We start from the raw sequence: 26,207 nt of genomic DNA, 5'->3' as shown, positions 1-26,207 counted from the left end.
GTATCGACAGGGGGTAAACCCTGCCTTTAGGTGGAACCGAACCTGGGATAAGGTCTATGGCACAGTCATATGGCCTATGGGGTGGAAGAACCTCAGCACCCTGTTTGGAGAACACGTCAGCGAAATCCAAATAGGGTGTAGGTATGGGAGAGAGATCAGTTGATGCAACCGCAACGACCTTAGGTGGTAAGGGAAGACATCGGGACTGACATTTCGAACCCCAACTAATAATGCTGTCAGACTCCCAGTTAATGTGAGGAGCATGAGTCCGAAGCCATGGAAGACCCAGAAGGACGTCGTCTATACCCTCAGGCAAAACAAGAAAAGAAATCTCCTCTATGTGACCCTGAGACAGGGAAAGGCGCAAGGGAACTGTCCTCAATGTAATGGAGTCAGACAACATAGTTCCATTAACAACACGGACAGGAATAGGCGCCTCTAACATGATAGAGGGAATATTGTGTCCCTTTACAAATCCTGAGGACACAAAAATCCCGTCAGCTCCGGAATCCACAAAAGCCATAATAGGCCATGTATTCTCAGATAACGAGAGCTGACCTGGGATACAACACTTAGAGGGTGCAGAAGACGTCTCTAGTAACCCCCCTCTAATGGTTACTAGGCCAGGGAGTTTCCCTGACGACTAGGACACTTGTTGGCATAGTGCCCAGCTTGACGACATACGTAACATATAGGAGGACCAGACTTGCGTAGTCTGGAGGACGTATGACCTAACTCCATAGGAGTGGGAGATGTTTCAGATGCTGAGGAAGATGGTAGTGGACCCTCAACAACTGGAATAGCCCGATGCTTAGGGCGTGAGGAAGAGACCTCGAGTCTACGTTCCTTATGGCGTACATCGATCCTCGTTGCTACTGTGATCAAGTCCTCCAGAGAAGCAGGGACCTCACGAGTAGCAAGGGCATCCTTGACATAGCCTGCCAACCCTCTCCAGAAGATAGGAATCAACACCTTCTCTGGCCAATCTAGTTCTGCCACCAGAGTTCTAAAAGCAATGGCATAAGAACTAGTGGATAACGAACCCTGAGATAGATCTAACAGTCTCAGGGCCGCATCATGGGTAACCTGCGGACCCATGAATACCGCCTTAAGAGCATCAAGAAAGTCTTGATGTCTCAGAGTAACCACATCAGAGCGCTCCCATAGGGGAGTCGCCCATTCTAAGGCTTTGTCCTGAAGTAAGGAGATGATAAAGCCTACTCTGGACCTCTCCGTAGAGAAGCGAGAAGAGTTGACCTCTAGGTGTATCTGACACTGACTAATGAAACCACGACATGATCTGGCATCGCCAGAATATCTGTTTGGCAGAGCAAGTCGAGGATCATGTGCAGATGTCACCATGGTCTGAGGTTTATCCTCTATACTCTTGAGCCGTGACTCAAGTACTTGTATGTAACGGTGTAACTGCTGATATTCTGCCATAACTGCCAGACCCTTGGCTCAGTCCTAATGTTACGGGGGGCTGTCTGATAATAACTGAAAGGAGTATCAGACAGTCAGGGTCCACCGTGCAAAGACTTTGCTGCAGACTATGGCAGAGTGCAATACCTCTGTTAACTCACAGAAGGATATAATAAGTAAGTAAAGCAATTCCTCCCTTACTTGGAGGGTGTGTGGAATGATCTCTGTTAATAATCACAGAGACAAAGGCAATGTGTGCGAAATGGCACCTACCTAGGTCCGCTCTTCTAGTGGTGCAAAAGAGACGAACAGCAGCGTAAGCCGCACAAAGCTCCTACCTGCGTTCGCTCCACTAGTGTGCGAGGACACGAACCACTAGATATGGCACCTGCCTAGGTCCGCTCTTCTAGTGGTGCAAAAGAGACGAACAGCAGCGTAAGCCGCACAAAGCTCCTACCTCTGTTCGCTCCCCTAGTGTGCGAGGATACGAACAACTGCCAGACGCAGTATAAGGAACGTTACCCTAGCGGCAACGTCCACCTACGAGTAGAATCACAAGGCCCAGCCAGACCATGTGCCTCAGGCACCTGCCTATGTCCGCTCCCCTAAGAGGTAAGGATACGGACAGCAGCCGAAGCTGTAAGGTATAAGAACGCTACCCTGCCGGTAGCGCTCACCTAGCATAGACAGAGGAATGCCTAGAGGAACGCGCACAGAGCGTCTACTCATATGCATGAACCAAGAGGACTGAGCACCATGCGGCGTGTGTCAGGGTCTTATATAGACTCTGTGCCTCATCCAAGATGGAGGACACCAGAGCCAATCCGCTGCCAGAACGACAGGAGTGACGTCATGCTGGCCTATCACCGAGCAAGACGTCACAAGCACATGACCAGCGACCAATCGGCATAGAAGGTGTCAGAGACATGTGACCTCGTGTCAGCGATGATGTCACCCGCACATGTGCAATGGCTCCAAGATTGGACTTAGTCTCCAGCGCTCGCACATGTGCAGTAGCAAGAAATCTGGACTTAGTCTCCAGCGCTCGCACATGTGCAGTAGCAAGAAATCTGGACTTAGTCTCCAGCGCTCGCACATGTGCAGTAGCAAGAAATCTGGACTTAGTCTCCAGTGCTCGCAGCAACCGTAACAGCAATGCCTATGAGACTTCATATGCAGTTGGTCACCTTAAAGGGGTAGCCTGATCACATCATGATAATGAACTATTGGTAGTATAGGTAATCAATATGTTCGGTGTCGGTCTGACACCGGGGACCCACACCAATCAGCTGTTATTTGCTCTGGTGATTGCCAAATGTAAACAAAAGGAACTGAGATAAAAAGTGCAGTTTCATTCAATGTGTAGTGGCCGCTGCTGGCTACTGTAGCACAGCTCCTATTCTTTAGCTGTTCCTTCAGATTCACAGCCCTTAATGAATTCTAGCTCTCTTCCTCCCAAAAGATGCATTAATATAAGCAAGACAAACTCTGCTCTACTGAGAGGCAAGTTCCCTGAACTAACTATCTGTGAATTGGATGTCTGGCTTGGCTAATATGCTCAGACATGTTTCAAGGCACATTATATAGGGTTGATCATTGATCTGGGTTAGCTACTTCCAAACTGTGATATTAGAGAGATCATTTATGAATGGGGCACAACATATTATAAGACCCTTTCTTATTTTCGGGGAAACATGGTATTAGTATTTTTGTTTTTCTTTCTGACGACAAACAGAGATAAATGGGAATATATCATGATAAAATCTAATATAGTACATTTTAAAAGAATATGTATATTTATTATTTATTTTTGTTAAAGAGCTATTCTCAGGGTGAGACCTATGACATATGTAAATGATGGGAACAAGCCTTCCATGAAGTTTTACACGTAATATTATATTCTCCTCTTTATCATGGCAAGACATTATTGTGTCCATATTCTCTTTCCTTGTTAGAGCATCATTTTCAATTGTAGCAGACATATTTAATGTCGAATATAAAGCTAATGGTGTATAAAAATAATGGTTATAGTTACTGTAAATAGAACTGTCTTTTGATAATGTTTTTCAAATCCTATTAGTGGCCTAATTGTTATTGCATTGACTTTTAACATTAAAGACTACTTAGAGGTGATGGAGTAAATCTTTGTTGATGTCATGGATTTTTCAAGGGCTTTAGGAATAGCAGTTCTTTGAATGCCTACAATTTGCTAATTCCCTTAAGACAATTTCAGTCTTACCCTGAAAAGCTTTAAGAGCTCTCTTTCCCTTAGATGACTGTGCCGAGACCATGAGCTGGGGTGGAGTTTTGTAACAGTCCCATATTTTATTATTACTCTACTTTTAAAGAATTTCTGCAAGTCAATCATTTATTTTATCTTTCATCTGCAACAATCCATAGTACAAATGTCATACAAGTCGAAAAATCATGCATCCTGTCCTAAGGATCTCTTGTTTTAAGCTGATCTGAGAAGAATAAATTCATCGTCAGTTAGTAAAAGGAACATGATGTACATTCAGCTGTGAAATCTCTACATGAACTTACCTATGCACAAGTGTATTTTTTAATCCAGATTTTAATCCCCTTACAATGGTTTTAACCTGTGGGGTGAGGATGGCCTGAGACACATGAAATGTCCCCCGCTTAGCACGTTCTCCAAGAGTTGTCTCCAGAAACTGAATCAACTTGTGAACATTAGTTGTGTTGGCCCACGGTGCCGGCATCTTATTTCCTGGCCAAAGGATTGGGTGCTCGTTCCAAATATTATAGTGGTAAAAAACAAGAACCTAATTTAGAAAAAAAAACACAAAAATGTAATATTAGAAACACTCACAATGATTTAAAGATTACCCTAGAGGTAATGGTTACTGATTGAGAAATAAGGATATAAGTATACAAACAGTATTTTTGCAAACGTTTTAGGCGAGTGTGGATATAATGCTGCAAAGTAAGGCTATGCTCATATTTCCGTTGTTTTGCATCAGTCACATGCGTTGGATTGTGACTGATACAAAATAGCGGAAATGTGAAAATAGCCTAAAAATTAAAAAAAAGAAGTGTGCATAGTTTATTATTAAGTAACACAATGCACAATGATTAAACAAAAGAGAAATCTAAATCAAATCAATATTTTGGTGTAACCATCCTTTGCCTTCTAAACAGCATCAATGCATCGATTCTTCAAGGTACACTTGCACAAAGAAGATCATGGAGTCCTGGATATGATTATATGGCCTCTACAGAGCTGGGATCTCACTATCATCAAGTCTGCTGCGGCTCAGATGAAGAGAAGGAGGAATTTGCACAGGCCTACCTCCACCGAACACTGAAATCTTCTACAAGTTCCATGCCGAGTTCCTTCACAAACTGTCTGCAAGTGCTTAGATAAACTGATGCTTTGAAGGAAAAGGGAGATTACCCCAAATATTAATTTGCTTTAAATTTCTCATTTGTTCAGTCCCATTCATTTTTATCAGTTAACAAAATGCAACTATTAACATTCCTATTTGGAAATGATTCATACTTTGCAAAAGTTTAGGAGGTGTGAAAAATGCACAGTGCTATAATACACATAGAGTATATTTAAAAAAAAAGTGAGTACCCCCTCACATTTTTAATATTTTATTATATCTTTTCATGGGATTACTCCGAAGATAGGACAATTTGACCCAATGTAAAGTGGTCAGTGTACAGCTTGTATAACAGTGTAAATTTGGTGTGCACTATAAGATCAGCAGTCTTGTAGGGAGCATATCATCACTTCCAGGATTCCTTGTTCTTCTTTCTACTGAAGATAGTTCTTATTGATATAAGGCCCCTTTCACACGTCAGTGATTCTGGGACGTTTGTGCTTTTTTTTAAACGTACCAGAATCACTGACATACGCAGACCCATTATAATGAATGGGTCTGCTCACACGTCAGTGATTTTTCACTGCACGTGTCTCCGTGCGGCGTACCCGCGTGTGCGTGTTTGCTGCACGGAGACATGTCCATTTTTTTCTGGCATCACTGATGTTCCACGGACCACGCAGTGGTGTGGTCCGTGAAACACGTGCCAGAAAAAAACGTGCATTTAAAATAATAAACATTTTAACTCACCCGGCGTCCAGCGATGTCCTCTGCAGCCCGTTCTCCCTGCTGCTTCTAAGCCGGCTGATTACTGTTGCGCATATTCATTATGCGCGACACAACCGACCCGGAAGCAGCTGCTGCAGGGGTCACCGCCGGCCGGATGCTGCACCGCGGGAGCGATGAGCACCATGGACAGCAGGAGCGGGCACAGGTGAGTTGATTTCTAAGTGCAATCACGGGCCACGGATAACGGAGCCCGGATTGCACTTAGACAACCCACGTGTGCCGTGAATCACGGCACACGCAGGGACATGTGCGTGTTTTACACGCCAGTGAAAAACGTCACTGTTTTTCACTGACGTGTGAAACAGGCCTTAGCTGTATATTTGGGGTTGTTTTCCAGTTGCAGGATAAATTAGGAGCCAATCAGCCAATCTGTCTGTAGTTGTCAGCAATGAAGACACCAAGAAATGGGCAACATTGAGGACCATAGACACAGCGGTCGGCCAAGGAAATTTAGTTCAGCAAATTAAAGAAACATCATGCTTATAAATAGTGATGGGCGAATAATGAAATATTCGGGTTCACATTATGCGTACTGAATACTAAATACTATTCCAGTATTCGTCAAGAATAACAAATCTAATGCAAGTCAATGGAGAACATGAGCATTTTTCTGGGAAATCTTCAAGAAAAATTCTCTGGTTCTACATTGACTTGCATTAGATTCCTTATTTGAGACAAATACTGGAAATAGTACTTGGTGCGAATAATCTGAACCCAAATATTTCACTATACACCCATCTCTTCTTATGGATCCAAAATTACAAGGAACTTCTCTCATTCTTAAAACATAACCATCGTTTTAAATTTTATTTATTAAAATCAATTGTACACATGAAAATAAGCAACTTTGTAATAGATCTTATCAGACAAATTATGCTCATTTAATTTTCACTTCACTGCGGCCAGAAGCAGCAGCAGCGGGGAGTCGGCAGGACCGGAGACCGAAGATCAGCACCACGGACAGTGACGCCAGGGACAGGTGAGTAGAAAGTTCCTGTTCTCCGTGTGTTATCATGGATAACACACGGAGAACACACGTGCCATACACACAGCTCACCGAGGGCTATACGCATCTTTGACACGTCCGTGAAACACGTGCGTGATTTTCATGGGCGTGTGAAAGAGGGCTTAAGGAATTCGCACAAATCTCAATGACCTTTTAAATTTTATATTATAAATAAATAGTAAACATGAAAATAAGCAACTTTATAATATATCTTATCAGACAAATTTGCTTCTTTTGCTACCAGAATGGATTAGTCATTATATATTTTGAGCTAAAATCTGTATTCAGTGAAGACTTTCTCATTACTGAGATTGGGGATGTCAGCTGTTACTGGTGAGATGCTATGTAGATTGAAGGGAGAAGAAGGAGGAGTTCTGCATCTAGCTCCTACTTCTGCCTCTAGCTCCTCTCTCTGCCTCTAGCTCCTCTCTCTGTCTCTAGCTCCTCTCTCTGCCTCTAGCTCCTCTCTCTGCCTCTAGCTCCTCTCTCTGCATCTAGCTCCTCTCTTTGCCTCCTAGCTCCTCCCTCTGCCTCTAGCTCCTCTCTCTGCGTCTAGCTCCTCTCTTTGCCTCCTAGCTCCTCCCTCTGCCTCTAGCTCCTCCCTCTGCCTCTAGCTCCTCTCTCTGTCTCTAGCTCCTCTCTCTGTCTCTAGCTCCTCTCTTTTCCTCTAACTCCTTCCTTTACCTCTAGTTCCTCCTGTCATCATAAAATCTCTTCATTAACAACAACCATCTCTTATATTAGTAATGGGAAAGTCTGTCTTCTTTTCATGTGTACAATTAATTTATGAGATCAAAATAAAAACAACGGTTACTCTTTAACCTCTTCACGACTTTTGACATGCATGTAAGTCAAATGTCATACCTCTGCCTTTGATACAGGCTCCCACACAGAGCCCGTATCATACTCGACACATAATGGTTGATATAATCAGCCGTCATGTGCCTCTAACAGCCGCCCTTGGCTGTTAACCAGCAGAATCCACTGTCAAACTCGGACAGCAGGATTTAACATGTGTCGGTAGGGGGACGTCATTCCTCCTGCCCATCAGTACGCCCATGACTGTGATTGTGGCGTGCCTATGGGTTGTTATGACAGTCTGCTGATGACCCCCCATGCCTGTCATTATGTTTCTCCTCTGAACCCTGGCCTGTGGCCAGTGTTCTTAGGAGATCGTGATTTCTGCTATACAGAGCAGTGTATTAGCACTGCTGTGTAAGGCACAAGCAATATGCTGATCGCAGCTTCAAGTCTCCTAAGAGGACTAGTAAATACAGTAAAAAGTGAAAAAAACAACAAAAAACACAAAAGTTAAAATCACCCACCTTTTGCCCTATTAAAAATAAAACAATTAAAAAATTAAAAATGGCTCTTGGTAGAAGGGGAGTAAAAAACTAAAGTGCAAAAACGGAAAACTGCAAAGTTGTAAAGGGGTTAAAGCCCAAAAAGCTGTGAAGTTGCAACAAACGGCTCTTTGTCCAGTTGCCGTCATTGGGAATTTGAGTGAGCAGAAACAGCCACCATACCACTCATCCATGAGCGGTGCTTAGTTCATCGGCTGCTTTCACACATCCGGTTTTAGCAGTGCAGCTAAATCCGGCTTTAAAACCTATGCAACGGATGCGGTGAAAAAACCGCATCCTTTGCATAAGTTTTTACATGCGGCCCGTCCGGTTTTTGCCGGTTGCGGCATGCTACTGAGCATGTGCAGTGCAAAAAACGCAGGCGGCGGCCGGATGCGTTTTTTGCCGCATCACGCCGCATCCAGCGTCCATAGGCATGCATTGGAAAAAGCAATGCGTTTTTTTTTCGCCGGACAAAAAAATGTGCCAGGCAACGTTCCATCTGGCCGCCACATGGGCTAAATATGCCGCATCCGGCAAAAACCGGACCGAACACAAGGCCATGCAGCACAATCCGGCACTAATGAAAGTCTATGCGGAAAAAAACGCAACCGGTGGCAAAAAAAAACGGTTGCGTTTTTTCTGCAATGAGCCGGATTGTGCCGCACAGCAAAAACTGGATGTGTGAAAGCAGCCTAAGGCTTCCGCCACACATCCGTGAAACACGTGCGTGTTTGGTCCGTTTCCGTGTATACTGGAGACACGGCCAAACGTGCACCAATGTTACTATATCTCAGCGGTTACACTTGCGTTTTTGGTTATGTCCGTTTGTCCGTCTCCGTGATGCGTTTTGTGGGCCGTGTCTCACGCCAGCATGTCCGTTTTATTCACTCAACACGCAGCACGGACCCAATGAAAGTCAATGGGTCTGTGCGCACGTCCGAGTGACACGGACGCATCTCTGTTTGTTCCCTGTATGTTTTGTGCTTTTTTCATGTCATGTCAGTCTTTTTTCTTTTTATGTTTCGTTCTCTCCCTCAGTCCGTCGGTCGGTCTCTATGTCTGTCTGTCCCTCTAGCTGTCTGTCGGTCAGTTCCCCCCTCTCTCATACTTACCATTCCCTGATCTCCAGCGCGGCGCTGAACGGCTGTTATAAAAACTCCGGCGGCTTTTCCTCTTTTGAAAAAGCCGGCCGCCCATTAATCAATCTCGTATTCCCTGCTTTACCCGCCCACCGGCGGCTGTGATTGGTTGCAGTGAGACACGCCCACCACGCTGAGTGACAGGTGTCACACTGCACCCAATCACAGCAGCCGGTGGGCGTGTCTATACTGTGCAGTAAAATAAATAAATAAATAATTAAAAAAACCGGCGTGCGGTCCCCCCCCATTTTAATACCAGCCAGATAAAGCCATACGGCTGAAGGCTGGTATTCTCAGGATGGGGAGCTCCACGTTATGGGGGGCCCCCCACCCTAACAATATCAGTCAGCAGCCGCCCAGAATTGCCGCATACATTATATGCGACAGTTCTGGGGCTGTACCCGGCTCTTCCCGATTTACCCTGGTGCGTTGGCAAATCGGGGTAATAAGGAGTTATTGGCAGCCCATAGCTGCCAATAAGTCCTAGATTAATCATGTCAGGCGTCTATGAGACACCCTCCATGATTAATCTGTAAGTTACAGTAAATAAACACACACACCCGAAAAAATCCTTTATTAGAAATAAAAAACACAAACACATTCCCTCATTACCAATTTATTAACCCCGACAAACCCTCCATGTCCGGCGTACTCCACGGTCCTCCAGCGTCGCGTTCAGCTCTGCTGCATGGAGGTGACAGGAGCAGCAGAAGACACCGCCGCTCCGGTCACCTCCACGCAGCTAATGAGATGAGTAGCGCGATCAGCAGCTGTCACTGAGGTTACCCTCGGCCACCGCTGGATCCAGCGGTGACCGCGAGTTACCTGACTGACAGCTGCTGATCGCGCTACTCATCTCATTAGCTGCGTGGAGGTGACCGGAGCGGCGGTGTCTTCTGCTGCTCCTGTCACCTCCATGCAGCAGAGCTGAACGCGACGCTGGAGGACCGTGGAGTACGCCGGACATGGAGGGTTTGTCGGGGTTAATAAATTGGTAATGAGGGAATGTGTTTGTGTTTTTTATTTCTAATAAAGGATTTTTTCGGGTGTGTGTGTTTATTTACTGTAACTTACAGATTAATCATGGAAGGTGTCTCATAGACGCCTGACATGATTAATCTAGGACTTATTGGCAGCTACGGGCTGCCAATAACTCCTTATTACCCCGATTTGCCAACGCACCAGGGTAAATCGGGAAGAGCCGGGTACAGCCCCAGAACTGTCGCATATAATGTATGCGGCAATTCTGGGCGGCTGCTGACTGATATTGTTAGGGTGGGGGGCCCCCCATAACGTGGAGCTCCCCATCCTGAGAATACCAGCCTTCAGCCGTATGGCTTTATCTGGCTGGTATTAAAATGGGGGGGGACCGCACGCCAGTTTTTTTAATTATTTATTTATTTATTTTACTGCACAGTATAGACACGCCCACCGGCTGCTGTGATTGGGTGCAGTGTGACACCTGTCACTCAGCATGGTGGGCGTGTCTCACTGCAACCAATCACAGCCGCCGGTGGGCGGGTAAAGCAGGGAATACGAGATTGATTAATGGGCGGCCGGCTTTTTCAAATTAGAAAAAGCCGCCGGAGCAGTGTGAACGCCGTGCAGCGCCGGTGATCGGGGATCGGTGAGTATGAGAGAGGGGGGGACACCTCAGTCACTCGGGGGATTAGCGGTCACCGGTGAATCCTCCACAGGTGACCGCTAATCAGTACACGGCACACAGACAGAGCCGCAGCATGACTATGAAGTCGGGTGAAGTTCACCCGAGTTCATTCTCATCCCGCTACTCTGTCTTCCGACATGTAGTAACGACATTTTGCATCACACACGTACATTTCACACGGACAACACATACACATGTCAGTTATTTCACTCACGCACACACGGACATTCCACACGCACATACGGCTAGCATACGGGATACACACGCAGGCCACACATACCATAAAAACGGACATAAAAAACGGAAAACGGACCCGAAAAACGGCCCGTTTTACACGGACGTGGTTTTCACGGATGTGTGGCAGAGCCCTAAGACATCTTTTTGCCAGTAGGATAGTCTATTTCCTACAAGTAGAATGAATTAAGCAACATATTTCCAGATAAAAAAAAAGAATGAGAAAAAAATCCCAATAATTATAAAAATACTATTAATTACATTTAAAATAACAGAATATAAAAGGAGGACACGTCATCAAATCTCAAATCTTAAGTCCCAAACATCCTGTTATTATTATTATTATTTTTATTATTATTATTATGTTATTATTATGTTGCCTGGCCAAGGCTGCCTTTTATTTTCACACTCAAGTAAATGCAGCACGACAGAAGAGATACTTGAAGTTCACACATTGTATATTTTAGGAACTAAGAAAATACATACGTAATATGAAATGATAATATTGGCAACCTTTTCTTGTGTGCCACATAACTACATTCCTGTCTAAACCAGAGCGTGGGTGATTTGTTATGCACTAGGTAGATAGGCAGGTCCAGTACGCACAGAGCAGGAATGCTGTTCTCCTCCATATATTGAGTCATGGTGACAATTACTACTATTTAGAAAGAATGTCCTCCACGTGTGGTAAAATATCTGATGAGCTGACGTGTCACTACCTGCAATTATAATATTTATAATAATTCATGATTGCAAAAAGACTACAGAACAGTCAAAAAGTATGTAATCCATGCATTCAGGTAGGAAACCCATTTTGCTGAGTCTATATGGTAAGTTTAAACAAACAAGGCACATCTGAATATAACGAAAAGTTTCATCTTGACAGTATTTTACTGCCTATAAACTGAATGAAACACCCAAACTTTTGATGAGTCTATTGAAACTGATATAAGGAGAGAAAAAGGCCAAAAGTCGATTTTGTTGAAGAAGACTAAAAATGGAGGGGGTAATCAGACTTTAAATAATAATCCAAAGATTCGAATGATAAGGAAGTACTGTAGGTGAATAGTCAGAGGGACAGTGAATTCATTGATCTGTAATTTCCTGTAGTAACATCACAACAGCACTTTAAAGAATCTGAACTTTTTCTCTAGGTGTACTATTAATGTGTTAATATACTTAGAGCGGCGTTACACGCAACGATTTATCGTGTGATCGCACACGCCCCCGTCGTTTGTGTGTCACTTGCAATTCATTGCCGGTGTCACACAAAGTCGTTAAACCCCTGTCACACGTACTTACCTCCCTAACGACGTCGCTGTGGACAGCGAACATCCTCTTCCTGAAGGGGGAGGGACATTCAGCGTCAAAGCAACGTCACACAGTGGCCGCCCAATAGAAGCGGCGGGGCAGAGATGAGGGGGACGTAACATTCCGCCCACCTCCTTCCTTCCTCATTGCCGGCAGGACGCAGGTAAGTTGTTGTTCGGCGTTCCCGGGGTGTCACACGTAGCGATGTGTGCTGCCTCAGGAACGACGAACAACCGGCACGCAGAAGGAGGAACGACATTATGGAAATGAACGACGTGTCAACGAGCAACGATAAGGTGAGTATTTTTGCTCGTTAACAGTCGTTGGGAGGTGTCACATGGTACATCTCTAACGATGTCGGATGTGCGTCACGAATTTCGTGACCCCGACGACATATCGTACGATATATCGTACAGTGTAACGCCGCCCTTACCTACTGATGTCTTCTCCAGTACGTCATTCCGGTCCTACGACACCAATCTTTAGACTAACCAGATCACTCTATGCATGAGTCAGTAGTCTCTTTTAAAACATAAGCCTATGGAGCCTTGTTCTGATGCTCCATAGACTTATATTGTGAAAGTCCCTTCCAGATCACACAGGGCGCAGTGTGACACAAAGAGTCTAAAGAGCTGTAATGTCACTCAGAATAGGCACAGAATGATGCTGGAATACTGGAGAAGACCACAGTGGGTGATTATATCAACAAAATGACACTACACTACATACTGTATATACTGTATACAGTCCCTGACAGAAGTTCTGTCGCTTATCCATGTTATGTAAATAAAAGCTTAGAACCTGACTTTAAATTCATCCATTGGTTTCATAAATTACTTTTTTGAAAGCTGAACCCTCCCAAATTTGGTTTAGGTTATGAAAATAAAGTTGCTGCAAAGCAGAAATATTGATCATTTAATGAACACAGAAAAGTCAGATTTTGGCAAGACAAAGGTTTTGTCGCCTTGTCATATACTGCATCCAATCCTAGTTTACATGCTCACCTGTGCTCACTAAATGATCGGTTAATTAGTGGGTGTGTATAAAAAGAAACCCAGCACCCCAGACCTTCAGTTGAACTGCAACTTGATCTCTGACAACATGCCAAAAATCCACCCTGCGACCAAAGCCGTGATTATCAAGAGGCTGAAGAACAGATCCACTGCAGAAGTGGCTGGCACCTTTAATGTTTCTCAGCATTAAATTCAAAGAATTAAAAAAAGATTTGAAGAGACTGAAGATGTTTTTGACAAGCCCAGGTTCGGCAGACCCCGCAAGACAACTGCTCAGGAGGAACATTTGTTGGTTAGAAAATCCAAAGCCAGCACCTCTTCCACTGCAGCAGAGCTCCAAAAGGCCTGGTCACCTCAAGTCCCTGTGTCAACTAGAACAGTTTGTAGGATTCTGTCTCGAGATGGCATCCATGGTCGAATCAGTGCCCAGAAGCCAGCACTAAACAAAAGGCAATTAAAAAACCATGTGGCATTTGCCAAGCCCAACAGCCTGCTAAACAGATGGACGCTGGAAAAGTGTCTGAAGGTGGATTTCTTTGATGAATCTTTAGTTGAATTACACCCCAGCCACCGCAAATACTGCAAGAGACCTACTGGAGCCCGTATGGATCCAGAAAACAGTTAAGTTTGCTGGTGGAAAGATCATAGTCTGGGATTACATTCAGTATGGGGGTGTGCGAAACATTTACAAGGTGGAAAGCAATATCAATAGCCTAAAATATCAAGAAGTATTAGCTACCTCTTACATTCCCAATTGTAAAAGGGGTCAAATTCTGGAGCAGGATGGTGCTCCATCTCTTACATCCATCTCTACAACAAAGTTCCTCCTGGCAAAGAAGATCAAGGTGCTCAAGGATTGGCCAGCCCAGTCACTAGACATGAAAATCATTAAACATGTTTGGGGTAGGATGAAAGAGGAAGCTTGGAAGTCAAAACCAAAAAATCTAGATGAACTCTGGGAGGCATGTAAGACTCCATTCTTTGCTATTCCTGATGACTTCATCAATAAATTGTATGAATCATTGTTGAACCGCATGGATGTAGTTCTTCAAGCTCATGGAAGTCACACAAAATATTAAATATGGCTCTAATAGCACCACAACATCCATTCACCAATGTTATGCAACATATCTTTGTATTAGAAGTTAATTATTTTTTTGAATTTCACATTACTTTCTGTGGGCGAAAAAACTTTGGTCTTGCCAAAATCTGACCTTTCTGTGTTCATTAAATGATCAATATTTCAGCTTTGCAGCAACTTTATTTGCATAACCTAAACCAAATGTGGGAGGGTTTCAGCTTTCAAAAGAGTAATTTATGAAACCAATGGATGAATTTAAAGTCAGGTTATAAACTTTTATTACATAACATGGATAAGCGACAGAACTTCTGTCAGTGACTGTAGTCACAGGTTTAGGGGAAAAAAGTTAATGAGAATGCATTTTTGCCTTACACACTGCAATTGCAAAACAAGATGGCAGTTTAACATACTGAGTCATAATTTTGCCAGTAAATAAGAATCCTGAAACATAGACTTGTGTGTCTTAGGCAGGGAACCTATATTTTTTGCTTCTTGCTTTTAAATACAAATCAGAAATCTCCAGAATCCCAAAAATGTAAATTCAATTAATTAATACAGAAAGTGTGTGTTGTTACCATTTTTCATTTTTTACACGCTTCATTGTTGTAAACTGTGTGCAGAATTATTAGGCAAATGAGTATTTTGATCACATGATACTTTTTATACATGTTGTCCTACTAAAAGCTGTATAGGCTTGAGAGCCAACTACCAATTAAGTAAATCAGGGGATGTGCATCTCTATATTGAGGAGGGGTGTGGTGTAATGACATCAACACCCTATATAAGGTGTGCTTAATTGTTAGGCAACTTCCTTTCCTTTGGCAAAATGGGTCAGAAGAGAGATTTGACGGGCTCTGAAAAGTCCAAAATTGTGAGATGTCTTGCAGATGGATGCAGCAGTCTCTAAATTACCAAACTTTTGAAGCGTGATCACCGAACAATCAAGCGTTTCATGGCAAATAGCCAACAGGCTCACAAGAAGCGTGTTGGGCAAAAAAGGTGCAAAATAACTGCCCATAAATTGAGGAAAATCAAGCGTAAAGCTGCCAAGATGCCATTTGCCACCAGTTTGGCCATATTTCAGAGCTGCAACGTTACTGGAGTATCAAAAAGCACAAGGTGTGCCATACTCAGTGACATGGCTAAGCTAAGGAAGGCTGAAAAACGACCACCTTTGAACACGAAACATAAGATAAAACGTCAAGACTGGGCCAAGAAATATCTTAAGACTGATTTTCAAAGTTTTTTTGGACTTATGAAATGAGAGTGACTCTTGATGGGCCAGATGGATGGGCCAGAGGCTGATCAGTAAAGGACAGAGAGCCCCACTTCGACTCAGATGCCAGCAAGGTGGAGGTGGGGTACTGGTATGGGCTGGTATAATCAAAGATGAACTTGTGGGACCTTTTCGGGTTGAGGATGGAGTGAAGCTCAACTCCCAGACCTTCTGCCAGTTTCTGGAAGAAAACGTCTTCAAGCAGTGGTGCAGGAAAAAGTCGGTATCGTTCAAGAAAAACATGATTTTCATGCAGGACAATGCTCCATCACATGCATCCAACTACTCCACAGCATGGCTGACCAGTAAAGGTCTCAAAGATGAAAAAATAATGACATGGTGACCTTGTTCACCTGATCTGAACCCCATAGAGAACCTGTGGTCCCTCATAAGATGTAAGATCTACAGGGAGGGAAAACTGTACACCTCTCAGAACAGTGTCTGTTAAGCTGTGGTGGCTGCTGCACGCAATGTTGATCGTAAACAGATCAAACAACTGACAGAATCTATGGATGGTAGGCTGTTGAGTGTCATCATAAAGAAAGGTGGCTATATTGGTCACTAATTTTTGGGGGTTTTGTTTTTGCATGTCAGAAATGTTTATTTCTAAATCTTGTGCAGTTATATTGGTTTACCTGTTGAAAATAATAAAGTGAGATGGGAATATATTTGGTTTTTATTAAGTTGCCTAATAATTCTGCACAGTAATAGTTACATGCACAAACAGATATCCTCCTAAGATAGCCAAATCTAAAAAAACCCACTCCAACTTCCAAAAATATTAAGCTTTGATATTTATGAGCCTTTTGGGTTGATTAAGAACATAGTTGTTGATAAATAATGAAACCATCCTCTAAAATACAACTTGCCTAATAATTTTCACACAGTATTGTAGTCCAATATTAGGCCTGTACAGGACCAATGAATACAGGGGCCTGTTGCAGATGTTTGTTTTCAGAACGCAAAATTAACAAGTTATTTTGGAAAGTACCTGGGTGAATTTTATATTTTTAAAATATATTACACATCTAACACTTTAAAATATTTGAAACACAGGTCATAATTAACCTACTTTGGCATTGGCAAGATTATCAGTGGGGTAGCAGCAGAAAGCATAATGGAAAATACGTCAGTTGTCTCAGTTAGAGCAGTATGATCTAGCCTCTGACGATGGCACAATCAACTTTAGTCAATGTTCTGTATAGCCCTACTTTCCCCTCAACCATAACAGAACGTTGTACAAAGCATAATTTTCTTTCTATCAATGACACCCATTTCTGCCGCTTAGTCCCTAGCCTACTGAACCCTGAGGGCTAAGGAAGACACTATTTAAGAACATCTTCCAGTTGATTCAAAGAGATGAACAGTCAGCTTTTTGTATTCGGAAGACATGAAGTTGGAGGAGATGGATGAGCTCATTTTAATTCTAAGCTTCATTGCTGTCGGACATGGTGGTAGACATACTATACGTGGTAGCATAACTTTGAGCCAGTGCAGATCTTGAGGTGGGAAGCAGGCTGAGAGGGGGGAGATGCAAACAGCTTATATCATTTCCCAAACAGTCAACTGTCTGCTGGACCTGGGATGACAAGGATGATGATTCTGTGGAAAACAAGACCTGGGAACCAGATGGGTGTCAAGGAGATGATGTCTTCAGAGGAGCAGGGAGCTGCCCTCAGCAATACAGGTTGCAGGTTACGTTAGACTAAAAAATCTTCTGGAGCAAAATCTGCTTCTTCTGTGGTCAACTCTTGAGCAGGTGATACCGCACATAATGTTAGTAAAAAGAGATTCGACAGTGTCTGGTCTGTTGGCGGTGATGCAGAGTTGTATTTGTGGAAGTTCATTTGCACATTTCCACCCCTCACAATACCATAGCAGTCTGCAGGCTCTGCAAGAGGAAAATATGCCACGGATATTCAAACTCACATCATAAATTAGAAACCACGGCTCTTCATCGGCACATGTAGTGGTGTTACCAGCTCATTTGGGAAAAGCAAGGTGACCAGCAACCAGAGCAAGGCTCAAGTTGACCTCTTCCATCTTTTTGGCATACTCGTCTTTCTGAAAGCCAGGATGCACCTTCGAATAGTACCTGGTCAAAGTCAGTAGTACATTACTGCTTGTCCTATTCAGAGAACACCTTCTTCTTTGCACTTGAAAATATCAATTCAATCACCTGGTCTCAATATGAGAGCTCATAATGTTTCTACTTGCTACTAGCAAATGAAGTCTTGCAAACAAAATGAATGAATTGAAGACTCTTATGTCAACCATGGATTAAGATGTGATGGGCATTACAGAAACCTGGCTGGATGAAATGCTGCAACAAATTGAAAAGGCAGCTAATTATAATAATAATCGGGTTCTTATTAGGGGGGATTTCAACTATCCAGACATACAGTGGGACATAGAATCTTCTGGTTGTGCTAAAAGCTGTAAGTTCTTATCTACTATCCAAGACAATTTCCTCTTTCAGATGGTAGATGAACCGACGAGGGGAGATTAATTTGCTAGATCTGGTCCTGTCAAATAGACCGGATACAATTTCAGATCTACAGGTCCGGGAGCACTTGGGCACCAGCGATCATAATATGGTAAGCTTCAACGTAATATTCAATAGAACATTTCAAAGGGGAAATGCTAAAACCTGGAATTTTAGGAAAGCTGATTTAAACAAATTAAGGGAAGAGCTTAAATGTGTACATTGGTACAATGTCATGGTAACTGGGCAAAGCAAACATAAATGGGGAAAGTTTAAGGATATATTCCTAGAGTCCTGTAAAAAAGTTATACCCTCTGGTAATAAAATGTCCAGGAATAGAAAGAAACCACTATGGATAAATAAGACACTACAAAGTATAATAAAACAAAAACAAAGGGCGTTTAAAATCTTGAAGGCTGAGAATACAGAAATAGCATTTCAGAAGTATAAAGATATCAATAGGAAATGTCAAAAAGAAAGCAAGCAAAATTAGTTACTGTAACAAAAATCGCCAAGGATATTAAAATAAATCCCTATTTTTTTTTATACATACATTAATGCCAAAAGGAAAACAAAGGATAGCATCGGCCCCTTAAAATACAATAACAAGTTAGTTATAGAAGACAACAAAAGACTGAGATATTAAACAGGCACCAAGGAACTGACTGTTCCAGGGATCATTCAACAAGTGAAAAATCAAAGTTCACCACCTGATATAATTAATTTAACACAAGAAGTACGCCTGTGTCTGAGTAAATGAAACATTGAAAAATCCCCCGGGCCAGATGGAATTCATCCACGAATATTGAGGGAATTGAGCTCACTAATTGACAAACCGCTGTATCTCATCTTCTTAGACTCACTTGTAACAGAGTTGGTGCCTCAGGATTGGAGGATTGCTGATGTGGTTCCAATATTTAAGAAAGATAAGAAGGTGGAATCAGGCAACTACCGTAAAGTAAAGAAGGGTTTACACGCTGCGACATCGCTAGCAATTGCTAGCGATGTCGAGCGCAATAACACCCGCCCCTATCGTATGGCCGATATGTGGTGATCGCAGCCGTAGCGAACATTATCGATACGGCAGCGTCACACGCACATACCTGCTCTGTGACATCGCTCTTGCCGGCAAACCGCCTCCTTTCTATGGGGGCGGGTCTTCCGGCGTCACAGCGACGTCACACGGCAGCCGTCCAATAGAAGCGGAGGGGCGGAGATGAGCGGGACATAAACATCCCGCCCACCTCCTTCAGGTAAGCTGCAGTTCATTGTTCCCAGGGTGTCACACAGAGCAATGTGTGCTGCCTCGGGAACGATAACCAACCGGAGCACAGAAGGACGTTCGATTTTTTGAAAATGAGCAGCGTGTCAACGAGCAACGATAAGGTGAGTATTTTTGCTCGCTCATAGTTGCTCATTTGTGTTACACGCTACGATATGTCAAACGAGGCCGGATGTGCGTCACTAACAACGTGACCCCGACGACATATCGCTAGATATATCGTAGCGTGTAAAGCGGCCTTAAGCCTGACATTAGTAGTATGTAAAGCTTTTGAGGGTATTTTAAGGGATTACATGCAAAAATATATTGCAGAAAACAATATCTTTCATGAATCCATGCTGTCTGTCAGTTATTATAAGTCGTGTCTAACCAACCTGTTGGGGTTCTATGAGGGGGTAAGTGCAAATCTGGATATTGGTAATGCAGCTGATGTTATTTATTTGGACTTTGCAAAGGCATTTGATACTGGACTACATAATAGCCTTATACTAAAGCTCCAGAAGCAAGGACTAGGTGAAACTGTATGCTACTGGGTAAGGAATTGGCTAAAAGATAGAAAACAAAGAGTACATACTCTAAATGGGCTATAATCAGCAGTGGGGTGCCGCAGGGATCTGTGCTAGGTCCAATTCTTTTTAATCTCTTTATTAATGACCTTGTGGATGGGATTGATAGTAAAGTGTCAGTCTTTGCTGATGACACAAAACTATGTAGGATATTAAAAACTGACCTTGATAGTACAATATTACAAAAAGATCTGGATAAGATGTCAGAATGGGCAGATACTTGGCAAATGAGATTTAATCTTGATAAATGTAAATTAACACACTTAGGACGGAGTAATCCTATAACTGCGTGTACATTAAATGGAAGTAAACTCTGGACTACAGAACAGGAGAAGGACTTGGGTATTCTCATTACAAATAAGCTGAGCAGCAGCACTCAATGTCAAGCAGCAGCTGCTAAAGCAAACAAGATTTTAGGGTGTATAAAAAGAGAAATTAGATCCCATGATCCCAACGTATTGTTACCCCTCTATAAATCACTTGTAAGGCCATATCTAGAATATAGGATTGTTTTGGGCTCAACATTTTAAAAAGGACATTCAGAAGTTAGAGTCAGTTCAAAGGTGGGTAACTAGACTACTACAAGGAATGGAAGGACTCCCATATGATGAGAGGTTGAAAATATTAAGGCCACTTTACACACAGAGATAAATCTTTGGCAGATTTGTGGTTGCAGTGAAATCATGGACATATTGTTCCATTTGTACACAGCCACAAACCTGGCACTGATTGTCCACAATTTCACTGCAACCACAGATCTGCCACAGATTTATCTCTGTGTGTAAAGTGGCCTTTAGATATGTTTAGCTTAGAACAAAGACGTCTCAGACGAGATCTCATTAATATGTATAAATACATGTGTGGTCAATATAAAGGGCTGGTACATGACTTAATCCTTCCAAAGACAATACTATGGACCATGGGGCATACACTGCGAGTGGAAGAAAAGCGATTCCGGCAGCTAAATAGGAAAGGGTTTTTTACAGTTAGAGCAGTCAGACTCTGGAATGCCCTATCACAAGAGGTAGTAATGGCAGATACTATAATGGCTTTTAAAAAAGGGCTAGATGATTTCCTCAGTACACAAAACATTGTTAGTTATAAATAACTTAGGGACAAAATGTAGAATTGGTGGAGGAAGGTTGAACTAGATGAACCTAGATCTTTTTTCCACCTAAATAACTATATAACTACCGTATGTACTCGGAAGTGTGCATTTTAAGTTTACATTTAGCATCCCATGAGAAGCTACATAGTGAAAAAGGCACTATACATTGGTCCCCTATAAACATGAAGAGTAGCCATCTAACGGCAGCAATCTGATATTTTATCAGTTATAGAGGAGACCATTTATAAAGCCTCCTCTTGATAGCAGAAAAATGAGAATCAAAATTCCAGGTTAAAGTCTAATGTCTAGTAAGCTTGCCTTAGGGTGCTTTCACACATCCAGTTTTTGCCGTCAGGCACAATACGGTTTGTGCCTGATGCAACAGATCCATCACAGATTGTGCTAAAACTGATGCGACGGATCTGGTAAAAAAACGGATCCATTGTAGCAGTTTGTGCCGAGAATCCAGCTGTGGCTGTGGGTAACCTGAGTGACGTCACCGCTGACAGCGAGACTCACTTCAGTTGCTTTGTGGAGCTCACAGTGAGCGGCGGTGTTCTACGGCCGCTCCTGTCAGCTTCCAATGTAGGAGAACTGAAAGCGTCATGAGACCTCGTGTGGATTACGTCGGACCTGGAAGGGTATTTGGGGATTTTAATAAAGTGGTGAAGGAGGGTGGTTTTTTGTCCTTTTTTTCAAATAAAGGATTTTTAGGTGTTTGTGTTTATTTACTTTCACTACAGTTTAGAGATGGGGGTTCTGAAAGACACCTGCCATCACTAAACTAGGACTTAGTGTCAGCTATGGGCTGCCATTAACTCCTTATTACCCCAATGGCCACCGCACCAGGGCAATTCGGGATGAGTCAGGTAGAGTCCCGAGACTGTCGCATCTAATGGATGCGACATTTCCAGGAGACTGGTGGCTGATATTTTTAGGCTGAGGGGCTTCCAAAAATGTGAAGCTCCCCATCCTGAGAATACCAGCCCTCAGCAGTGTGGTTTTACCTTGGCTGGTATCAAAATTGGGGGGGACCGCATGCTGTTTTTTTTTTAATTATTTATTCATTTATTTTATTGCAAGATTTAGACCCGCCCACTGGCGGCTGTGATTGGTTTCAGTGAGACACCTGTCACTCAGCGTGGGGGCGCATCTGACTGCAACTAATCATAGGCGCCGGTGGGCGGAGGAAGAAGTGAATATGAGATGGAATAATGAGTGGCCGGCATTTTCAAAGCAGGAGAAGCCGCGGGAGCTTTGTGACAACTGTGCAGCGCCATGCTGTGCCGGTGATCAGTGAGTATGAGAGAGGAGGTGAGAGGGAGAGACCGACCGGCAGAGAGAGACAAACATCGACAGAGAGAGAGAGACCGACCGACAGACAGAGAGCGAGACACCGACATCGACAGAGAGAGAGACCGACCGACAGAGAGAGACCAACATCGACAGAGATAGACCAACATCGACAGAGAGAGAGAGACCGACAAAGAGAGAGATTTTCTAACCAGAAAGGAATTTACACATCTGAGTATGCTCAGTTAAAAAAACTAGATCCGTTGGTGGAATGCGTTTTTTGGCGCATTACAACAGATCCGGCGCCCATAGGCTTTAATTTTACAAAACGCGACACGGCGCCGGATACGGCGCAGTGCGTTTTTTTGCCGGTGACAAAAAATGTTCCCTTGTGCGTCCTTTCCAGCAGCCGGACACAGAAATTTCACAGGATCCAGCGCACGCTGGATGAAACACAAAAGCCATCAGGCACAATCCGGCACTAATACAATTCAATGAGGATAAAAACTAATTCGGCACCGGATCTGTTTTATCCGGTATTCGCCGGATTGTGCCTGACGGCAAAAACCGGATGTGTGAAACCCTTACTGGGAACCTAGGCAGAGGCGTATTTAGGGGGGGCTGGCAGGGCATCTGCCCCGGGCGCAGTGTCAAGGGGGGCGCTGTCATGCCGACTGATGCAGCACTGAGTCTCCCCGGCGGCCAGGGCCAGCATCAGCGCTTGGCTGTCAGCAAGGGCGGAGATGTATGCTGCTGCCCACGGGCCGAGTTCCGGGGACCGCAGAGCTCCTGCCGGCAGCCCTCACTTTCCTGGTTTGCTGGCTCTTAACTCCTCACTTGCACGGAGATTTCACTGCTGTACAGGGTCTGTTTGTCTGTGGGCGGAGCTAGCACGCACTGTGCTCCCCGTCCAACAGATGAAGGTAGATGCTAGAATGTACGGGCTGCTTCCAGGTATGACTTAATTTGTAATGAAGCTGGTCATGCCCACTAACATGAAAGGAGCCCATACATTCTAGGCTCAACCCACAGAGGAGCTGACGCATCTACATACCGCCGAGCTGTATGTCATCCTCCCCATCCCAGTGCTGTACACCCGAATGGTACTATCTGTCCAACGCGCCCCAGTGGTGTATACTCCCAGTACAATTTGCCCCACGCACCCCAGAGCTGCATACCCCCAGTACTATTTGCGCCACACACCCCAGAGCTGTATACCCCCAGTACTATTTGCCCCACATACCCCAGAGCTGTATACCCCCAGTACTATTTGCTCCACTCACCCCAGAGCTGTATAGCCCCCGTACTATTTTCCCCACGCGCTCCAGAGCTGTATTCCCCCAGAACTATTTGCCCCACGCACCCCAGAGCTGTATAAACCCAGTAATACTTTCCCCACGCACCCCAGAGCTGTATACCCCCAGTACTATTTGCCCCACGCACCCCAGAGCTGTATACCCCCTGTATTATTTTCCCCACGCACTCCAGAGCTGTATACCCCCAGTACTATTTGCCCCACACACCCCAGAGCTGTATACACCCAGTAATACTTGTCCCACGCACCCCAGAGCTGTATACCCCCCGTACTATTTTCCCCACGCGCTCCAGAGCTGTATTCCCCCAGAACTATTTGCCCCACGCACCCCAGAGCTGTATAAACCCAGTAATACTTTCCCCACGCACCCCAGAGCTGTATACCCCCAGTACTATTTTCCCCACGCACCTCAGAGCTGTATACCCCAGCACTATTTGCCCCATGCACTCCAGAGCTGTATACCCCCAGTACTATTTGCCCCACGCACCCCAGAGCTGTATACATCCAGTAATACTTGCCCCACGCACCACAGAGCTGTATACAGCCAGTACTATCTGTCCCACATACCTCAGTGCTGTATACCCCCAGTACTATCTGTCCCACCTCAGTGCTGTATACCCTCAGTACTATCTGTCCCACACACCCCAGTGCTGTATACTGCCAGTACTATCTGTCCCACGTACCCCAGAGCTGTATACTCCCAGAACTATTTGTCCCCACCACCCCTGTGCTGCATACCCCCACCCTAGTGCTGTATACCCCCAGTACTGTCTGTCACCCCATCCCCACTGCTGTATACCCCCAGAACTGTCTGTCCCCCCACCCATGTGCTGTGTACCCCCAGAACTGTCTGATCCCCCACCCCAGTGCTGTATTCTCCCAGAACTGTTTGTTCCCTGACATAAGTGCTGTATACCTCCAGAACTGTCTATTCACCGACCCCAGTACTGTATGCCCCCCAGACGTATCTGATTCTCCACTCCAGTGCGCTATACCCCCAGAGCTGTATGTCCCCCCACCCTAGTGCGGTATACCACCCCACAGCTGTATACCCCCCAGAGCTGTATCTCCCACACCCCAGTGCTGTACACCCCAAGAGCTGTATGTCCCCTCACCCCAGTGCTGTTTGCCAGTTCAGAGCTGTATGCTCCCCTCTGGAGCTGTACGTGCCCCCATTGCTGTATGTCTCCAGTCTCTCCTGTGATGTATATAGCAGTGTCAGTGAGCAGCCATGTCTGTTAGCCATGGCCACCAATAAGCGCAGCACAGCCACATGCCCAGGAGGAGATGGATGGGAGACAAGCTGGGTAGGTGAGTGAGGCTGCTGCCTGCTTCCCATTATTAATATGTCTAATGTGTCTGTGTGTGCATGTATGATGTGTATCTATATATGTCAGTGTATATGACTGTGTATAGATTTGTCTATTTAGATGTATTCTTGTGAATTTATTTTTAAATATGTATATGTGCGTTTCTATGTGTGTATGGGGCCGACTGAGACTCTTTTGCCCAGGGCCCACAAAAACCTGGAGCCAGCCCTGGATGTACTGGAAGTTGTCAGTTCATGCAATACAAATGTGTGTGGGTCTGACCTGACATTACAATTGATGTACCATGTACTGCTTGTGGTTCTGATTATGTATTGCTGTACCAATGAGGGTTTTGAGGCTGTATTTCTGAACTGATGGGGTTATATGGATGTATTTCTGTGCTGCTGGTGGTTCTGATGATGAATTTCTGTACTGCTGGTGGTTGTAATGCTGTGTTTCTGTACTGTTGGGTGTTACAATTATGTATTTCTGTACCTCTGCTGGTTCTGGTGCTGTTGTCAGCTCTGATCCTGTACACAAGTAACAATTCATAAATTGTAAGATTGGACAACCCCTTTACTTAGAATTGGTATAGACTGCTTAATTGTATAAGTAAAGGGCTTGTCTAAGTTTGAGATGAAATTCTGCAATGACTCTAGGTGACTTCAGGCTTCTGAATTCTCACAACACATGCTCTGCGCACTTTTGTGATTCTCCGGTGCCAGTGGCAAAAGTGGACGGTAATGTGAGCGCAAGTATGAGATTTTTATATTTCTGACCACATTCTGATATGACGTGTCCAGCCTCACTCAATTCATTTTGAGCGAGGCCACGCATATCTAGTCAGCACGTGACCACATATATGTAAATCACATACTTGCAGTTTCATGACCTCTCACCCTGACCATCGGCACCAGAGAATCCTGACAGCGGGCAGTGTGCGCACTGTGAGAATTCAGAACTCTGCAGTCATATGACTGCAGATTTTCATCTCAAACCTGGACAAACCCATTACTTATAAAATTAAGCACTGTAGCCCAATCATAACAGCATGCAATATACTCCCTGTCAGGATTCAGCTCTGCGTTTGGTTCCAGCAGTCACCACATGGCGACACCACTCATATGTGATTTTCATACTTGCATACGACAACTGCCTTTTCTTCATATGTTTCTCTTTGAACATTCAAAGAATTAAATTATTAAGAGCAGCTCG

The 26,207-nt window shown here is 44.1% G+C and overlaps 1 protein-coding gene across 1 annotated transcript in view; it reads right to left on the bottom strand.

Annotated features, from left to right (window-relative positions):
• PLCXD2 (phosphatidylinositol specific phospholipase C X domain containing 2) overlaps positions 1 to 26,207 on the bottom strand; it is a 100,184-nt gene that overhangs the window by 5,133 nt on the left and 68,844 nt on the right. Inside the window, exon 3 of the mRNA XM_075333824.1 lies at positions 3,967 to 4,208. Coding sequence (XP_075189939.1) covers positions 3,967 to 4,208 — 242 coding nt within the window. The remainder of the gene's footprint in view (positions 1 to 3,966; positions 4,209 to 26,207) is intronic.

The sequence above is a fragment of the Anomaloglossus baeobatrachus genome, chromosome 2 (assembly GCF_048569485.1).
Source record: "Anomaloglossus baeobatrachus isolate aAnoBae1 chromosome 2, aAnoBae1.hap1, whole genome shotgun sequence".
In the NCBI taxonomy this organism is placed as follows: Eukaryota; Metazoa; Chordata; class Amphibia; order Anura; family Aromobatidae; genus Anomaloglossus; species Anomaloglossus baeobatrachus.
The sequence above is the reverse complement of the archived record's forward strand: the minus strand, read 5'-3'. Positions and strand labels throughout refer to the sequence as shown.